We start from the raw sequence: 7031 nt of genomic DNA, 5'->3' as shown, positions 1-7031 counted from the left end.
GTAGTAGTAGTAGTAGTAGTAATAGAAGTGGTCTGTGGCCTAATAATGCAGCTTTCAGTATTAGTCAAGACTGTAATAATAATAGTAGTAGTAGTAGTAGTAGTAGTAGTAGTAGTAGTAGTAGTAGTAGTAGTAGTAGTAGTAGTAGTGGTGGTGGTGGTGGTGGTGATGGTGGTGGTAATGGAGATCTTGCACTTATCTAACAGTCACCACCCACACAGTACAAACACAAACAACAAAAACAATTGACTTTCACTAGACAATGAAACGCAGACATATATTACCATTGTTATTATTGTTATCATAATTAGTGGGGTTGTATCATCACTGTTATTATTATTTTGAGAGTTGGACTAAAGGAAAAAAAAATAACATTATAAACTCATATGATTTAACATCTTTATAATAATGCTAATAATACCACACAGCAAAGCCCACTGATGGTGCCACTTCCTTAAACAGAAAGCCAAAAGGATGATGCAGAATTTGAGGATAAGTGTGTTGAGGTCTGTTTTTACTGAGTAAGGCAGCAAGGCAACAAGGCGACGCGGCATTGCTTCGCTGGGCCGCTACCTATGGGCATTCATCCTCAGGGACGCACACGTGGTTCAGAGGGTGGAAATCGTATCCTTTGGGGCAGGACTGGGAATTGATGTAGGTGGTGGTGGTGGTTGTGCAGTGGTAGTATTCAGGGGTGCACAAGGAGGGACACTTAGGGAAGAAACCGATGGCTACACACTCGAAGTTCTCGATGCAGCCAATGTCATTCACAAAATTCTTGCATTTGGTGTTGCACGTAGCGTGTGGCGAGCACTCGTCGACATCGTCGTCATAAAACTCCCCGGTGTCACAAGTTCCACCAAAGGCCGGCTGTCCAGCGTCCATACAGTAGTAGTAGTTTCTACAGTCAGTGGGATCTGGTATGAAAGTACTGACGTGATGGGAGTCGCAGTAGGCGTGGCAGCTGCAGCAGCGATTATGCTCCTCCTGACACCTGAAGCCGTCAAAGTAAGGCCTGGTGGCGGAGCAGGTCTGCTCACGCCCCGGGTAGTCGCCATTGCACTCATAGTACACGCTGCAGTCCGTGGGGTCCGGCACCATGCCCGTGATGGAGTCGTAGCACTCAAAGAAACACCTGTCGCAGTACTTGCAGACGTTGCCGCTCACGCACTGATGCTGGGTCGCGTCGAAGTGCATTCCACTGGGGCATTCCAGCGGCTGCGTTGTTATGATGCCACCATTGCCGTCACATATATAAAAACGATGGCAGTCCTCCGGGTCTGCAACCATCTCGCCATCTGCGCAGTTCTGGCAGTCCGTCACGCAGGGATCTGTGCCACAGACTGGGGGGAGTTCTAAGCTGAGGCTGCCGGGGACCTGTGGACGCGAGGGTGGCTTGAGAACATAAGAAAATAAGGGAAGCTGCAAGAACCCATCAGGCCTATACATGGCAGTCCCTGTATGAAACATGCCTGCCTATTTCTAGGTGTCATCCCCACCCATACATCTGTCAGGTCTTTCAAAAGCTCCCTATTGACTCGGCACTGACAGCCCCACTACTGAGTCCATTCCATTCATCCACCACTCTATCTGTGAACTAGTTTCTTCAGTGAATCTAACTTTATCAACAATAATGTAGTTACTTCTTGTCCTCCCCTGATTATTGACCCTAGGGATCTTGTCTGTATACCCTTGTTACGTCCCTTAGGACACTAGAACCTCCATCAGATTCTGCTCTGATCACTAACCCTTACGATCTTATCTGCACACACTGAGTATATCCCTTAGCACACACACACACACACACACACACACACACTTACCAAGCAGAGTAGTAGCAGCAGTAAGCAGGAGCGCGGAGCCATGGCTGTGTGCGTGGGCCAAGCAGTGTGTGTGGGTATATGAACAGCACACACACATACACACACCTATATATATACAAAGCTTCCCCGCTGCATATGACGCCACATCGCTGAGCACCTGCTGTTTCCCGACGCCTTGAGAACCTTTTTGACTAATACGACTTGTGCTTGCGCGCTCGTGTGTGTGTGTGTGTGTGTGTGTGTGTGTGTGTGTGTGTGTGTGTGTGTGTGTGTGTGTGTGTGTGTGTATGTGTGTGTGTGTGTGTGTGTGTGTGTCCCTCCTTTCCTTCCTCTCTTCTATCCACTTCTTCTCCTTTTCTTCCTCTACCTCTTCCTTTCCTTCTCGATCTCTCTCCCTCTCTTCTCTTCTTCCCTCTAATTCTCCCTTCTTCTTTCTTCTATCTCTCCCTCTCCTTTCTTCCCTTCTCTTCTGTCTCTCCCTTTATCTCTCCATCCCGCTTCTTTCCTTCGTTTTTCTTCCTCTTCTTTCCAAAAGCTTCGTTCTTCCCTCCTTCCCTCCACCCTTTCTCCCTCCGCCTTTATCTTTACCTCCGTGTGAGATGGAGAGGGAAATGCCACTTCAGAATAAAAAAAAAAAAAAGTAAATAAATAAAAAGCTTGGAAATTTTTCTGATAAGTGTACTTGGAAGTTCCTTAATGGGAAACACTTGGAAATGAGTTCTACGTAGAGAAATACTTAGAAATTACTTGTGTTTGGTAAATACTGGGAAATCACTAATGTCTGGAAAATTAATTGCAAAAAAAAATGTATGGCTTTTCACTTTTCTTCTCTCTCTCTCTCTCTCTCTCTCTCTCTCTCTCTCTCTCTCATCAATTTAACTATCTTTTTATTCATGTATCTCTTTCTTTCTGTTTACCTTTCTTCTTTCTTTATTCCAATCTTACTTTGTCTTTCTTTACGACCATTTGATCCATCCGGGACTCGAACCCAGGACCACGAACACTCGACAAGCCGTGAACCACTGCGCCAGAAAGGAGGTGAAGGAAATGGAGAGAAAAAAAGGGGGAGGGAGGAAGGGCGATAACCTTGGAGTGTGAGAGAAAATGCAGCAGTGGAGAGAGAGAGAGAGAGAGAGAGAGAGAGAGAGAGAGAGAGAGAGAGAGAGAGAGAGAGAGAGAGAGAGAGAGAGAGAGAGAGAGAGGAAGGTAGAAAAGACAAAACAGTGATGGAGGAAAGAAAAAAAGGAACGAGGAGGAGGAGGAGGAGGAGGAGGAGGAGGAGGAGGAGGACACATACCCAATCCCCCCTCCCCCACATAATTATCAACACCCCCTCTTGTGTCACGTGGGAACAGATGCAGCGGTCCTTGCACCATTTACTAGTACTGAGAAAACAAGGGGGGAGAGGGAGAGAGAGGGGGGAGAGTGAGAGGGAGTGGGTGGGGTGGGGTAATATTTTGGTAATATAAGACTTGCATTCAATAGAGCGTTTGAATTTTTTTGTATTTGTATTTTTTTATTTGTTCATTTATTTATTCATCTGCCCATTTACTCATTTGTTTATTTATGTATTCCACTATTTATGCTTCGACTTATATATTTATCTGTCCGTTCATCCATCCATCCACCTAGTCATTCATTCGTCTATTCATCCATCTATCCATTCATTCATCCATTCAGTCATTCATTCATTCATCCAACCATCTACTCATTCATCCATCCATCTATCCATTCATTCAACTATCCATCTATCCACTCATTCATCCAACCATCTATTCATTCATCCATCTTTTCATTCCTTCATCCATCTATTTATTCTCCCATCCACGCATTCATTTACTTGTCTACTCACTCATTCATCCACGCTTTTTGCTGCCACTGGTACAACATTCAGAAAACAAGAAAGTCATTTTCAAAACTTTACTTTAAACTTAGAAAACACCTAGAATCACTTTTTACTTGTTACTTAAAACTCATGAAAAAAAAAAAATCTTAAACTTATTGTGACTCAATAAAACACCAAAAATACCCTTATTTTTTTTTATTTCCATCAGAAAACACCGAAATCACTCAAAGTAAAACACCAAAACATACTTTCCTTTTACTTCAAACTCAAATGACACCAAAAAATCATTTGTAACATTTTATATTGACTCAGAAAAACCAGAATCACTCTAATTTCTTACTTAAAACTCATAAAACACACACAAAAAATTATCAACAGCTTATCTTGACTCAGAAAACACCAAAGAAATCACTCTTAACACTTTCTATAAGACTAAGGAGATGTTTAAGTGGGTTATTGATATTGCAGCTTCATGACTATCGTTAAGTGTTGGCCAATCTCACATTCTTGATACTCTGGTGCTTGGGCTGCGCTGAAAATTAACCTTTTTTGGCATATTTCTTTCTTTCTTTCTTATTTATTTATTTTCCCATATCTGTAACTGTGTTCTTGTTAGTGTCAATCAGTAATTAGATTTTAGCAAGTCGCCCTGCGTTGTGTATGAGGTGTAGCAAATGTTGTCTGAATTGTGTGTTCGTTTCAAGAAGTATTCGCTGGCTTTATGTATTATTGAATACTGTACTGTGTTAGTGTGCGTGTGTTTGTGTGTGTTGTTTCGTCCACATAATAGACAGACATGTTTAATATAAGGACTGCCAGGTAGGTGTGGGTCGGATGGCTTCTTGCACCACCCCTTGTGTTTCTGTGTTATTAATAAGAAGCTCTGAAGACTAGACAAATGTATGGATGGGGATGACTGGTGCAAATAATCAAGCATGTTTTGTACGTGTGTCTGATGGCTTCTTGTACCAACCCTTGTGTTCTTAATAGGGAGTTTGAAGACAAATATTTGGATAGGAATGACTGGTGGAAATAAGCAGGCATGTTTTATGAAGAGACTGCCACGTGTCGGCCTGATGGCTTCCTGCACCAACCCTTGTGTTCTTACTTCTTCAATGGCTATTTTAACGTGTCCTATAGTGTTTCTTTCTCCATTATTATCTTTCAGGATCTCTGGTGAAGAAGCAATTTGGTGGCGTCACAGAATGCAGGAAGGATTGTGATGACTGACTGACTAACTGAGACTGACTGACTGACTGACCGACTGACTGACTGACTGACTGACTGACTGACTGACTGACTGAGGACTGTTTGAGGGTTTTCGCGAGGGTTTAATTTCCCGAAGGTGTCTAGCTCACTGTCCGTGCAAACCAAACTGTAAACTTCCACATTTTATTGACTCATGAAATAAATCTCCTGCCCATCACTTTATTGAGGCTGGTGGCGCCGCAGCAGGTAGGCGGGTACAGCGTTAGTGAGGCAGCGACTTGTGATAGGGACACGTCTCATTCTTGACACACTGCAGAGTATCAGGGTTGAAGACAAGGCCATTGGGGCACGTCTCCGGCAAAGCGAAGTCGTCACTGACCTCCCGGCAGTGGTAGTAGTCCTGCAGGCACTGTGACTTGCATACGGGGAAGTAGCCTATTTCCTGGCACGTGTAGGGGTCGATGCAGCCGTCCTTGTCCACCACGTTCCTGCACAGCGTCATGCACGGGGCGGTGCTGCTACACTTCCCCGCGTGCAAGTCAAAGTGCTTATTATCTTCACACTCACCTTGTAAGCTCGGCACATTTTCCTCCGCTGTGCAGAAGAAATACTTCCGGCAGTCTGTGGGGTCCTCTACCTTCTTGCCCTCGTCTCCGGGGTAGCAGTAAGGCCGGCAGTGACAGCAAGCAGACTCATCCACCCCACACTTCTCCCCATCAAAGTACGGTTTATCAGCGGGACACGTTTTAGCCGGGCCTGGTTTAACATCACTGCTGCCATCACTGACGCACTCGTAGAACACGCTACAGTCAAATGGATCAGCTATAAGAAAACCGACAACATTTTTGCCGCAGGTATAGAGGCAATTCCCGCCGCCTGAGTTTTCGCAGTAAGGCGTGCATTTGCCATCATCTGGCTTACAGTTCTTACTACTCAGGTCGAATATATTACCGTCCGGGCAGAAGATGGGATCATCCGTGATTAAGACATTATTATTGCACATATAGTAACTGTTGCAGTCTTGAGGGTTCGGCACGGGATCGTATGTGGGGCAGTTAGCACAGATGCTATCATCGACAGGATCACAGGGATTGCTTGGTTTATCGCCGCATGCACCTTGTGCGAGGATGACTCTTGGCGATACCTGGCGGTGGGGACGTAGTAGTTAATCACACACACACACACACACACACACACACACACACACACACACACACACACACACACACGTAGGACACAATAAAAAAAATGTAAAAAATAAATAAATAAATAAAAGAGCAAATAAAGAGGAAATAATAAATAGTTTTTTTCCTGACAACAATCAGCCAATGAACGCACTGACTGGCCAAGATATGTGTGTAAAGACCATTCACAGTTTTAAGGATAAACATGAAAAAATAACTTGAAGAGACGAGACATTACGAGCTTGTCTCAGTATAATATGATAAGAACACACACACACACACACACACACACACACACACACACACACACACACACAATAAAAGAAGAGAACAAGAGGCGTTAGAGGCAAGTAGTGTACAATCCCCCCCCACACACACACAACTCACAATAAAGATCAGAGGGAGGAGGAGACAGCCGCGCGGAGCCATGTGTGTGGACGCGAGGCAAACAGCGTGTATGCCTGACAAAACACACACACACCCTTACATAGCACAGGCCAAGACGACAGCAGGAGGCAGCAGGTGGTATTTCTCACGACCTTGGTGCTTTGAAGCAGAACAAACACCGCCATGTTGTTCTGTTCACACACCCACCGCCCCTCCACCTTCCCTCCTCCCCTCTCTTTTTTCTCTTCCTGTAGATACGCCTTAAAAAATCTACGTTGTGGAAAAGAGGAAAGGAGGGAAGGAGGACAGGTCAAGTGGAGGGAGGGAGGGACACACACACACACACACACACACACACACACGTTCCATTAGTCAACAGGACTCTCAATTCGCTTCGGGACAAACAGCATGCGGTCAGTGTTGTGGCGCCGTATGTGGCAGGGAGTTTGTACATATATATAGGTGTATGTGTGCATGTGTGTGTGCTGTCCATATACCCACACGCTGCTTGGCCCACGCACACAGCCATGCCTCCTGCTTACTCCTGCTTACTGCTGTTCTATGTGTGTGTGTGTGTGTGTG

At 44.9% G+C, this 7031-nt stretch overlaps 2 protein-coding genes across 2 annotated transcripts; both read right to left on the bottom strand.

Annotated features, from left to right (window-relative positions):
* Positions 1 to 276: 276 nt before the first annotated feature.
* Positions 277 to 1982, bottom strand: LOC135096076 (protein crumbs homolog 2-like). The gene is made up of 2 exons (XM_063997309.1): positions 1824 to 1982; positions 277 to 1377 (listed from the first exon to the last, which is right to left on the bottom strand). Exons 1-2 carry the CDS (start codon positions 1863 to 1865, stop codon positions 574 to 576), a joined length of 846 nt encoding a protein of 281 aa, XP_063853379.1. The 5' UTR covers positions 1866 to 1982; the 3' UTR covers positions 277 to 573.
* Positions 1983 to 5047: 3065 nt separating this feature from the next.
* LOC135096017 (latent-transforming growth factor beta-binding protein 4-like) lies at positions 5048 to 6595 on the bottom strand. The gene is made up of 2 exons (XM_063997201.1): positions 6450 to 6595; positions 5048 to 6022 (listed from the first exon to the last, which is right to left on the bottom strand). Exons 1-2 carry the CDS (start codon positions 6489 to 6491, stop codon positions 5141 to 5143), a joined length of 924 nt encoding a protein of 307 aa, XP_063853271.1. The 5' UTR covers positions 6492 to 6595; the 3' UTR covers positions 5048 to 5140.
* Between the last annotated feature and the right edge of the window lie 436 nt (positions 6596 to 7031).

Source organism: Scylla paramamosain, unplaced genomic scaffold (assembly GCF_035594125.1).
Source record: "Scylla paramamosain isolate STU-SP2022 unplaced genomic scaffold, ASM3559412v1 Contig2, whole genome shotgun sequence".
In the NCBI taxonomy this organism is placed as follows: Eukaryota; Metazoa; Arthropoda; class Malacostraca; order Decapoda; family Portunidae; genus Scylla; species Scylla paramamosain.
Note: the sequence above shows the minus strand (reverse complement) of the source record. Positions and strands in the feature narration are given on the sequence as shown.

What these genes read in the sequence shown, in the direction of transcription:
- LOC135096017 (XM_063997201.1), bottom strand. Translation starts at nt 6,491, where the DNA reads ATGGCTCCGCGCGGCTGTCTCCTCCTCCCTCTGATCTTTATT. An exon ending in TCCTCCCTCTGATCTTTATT is followed by an intron (nt 6,023 to 6,449) that starts GTGAGTTGTGTG and finishes CCCCACCGCCAG; the next exon opens with GTATCGCCAAGAGTCATCCT.
- LOC135096076 (XM_063997309.1), bottom strand. Translation starts at nt 1,865, where the DNA reads ATGGCTCCGCGCTCCTGCTTACTGCTGCTACTACTCTGCTTG. An exon ending in TGCTGCTACTACTCTGCTTG is followed by an intron (nt 1,378 to 1,823) that starts GTAAGTGTGTGT and finishes TCGCGTCCACAG; the next exon opens with GTCCCCGGCAGCCTCAGCTT.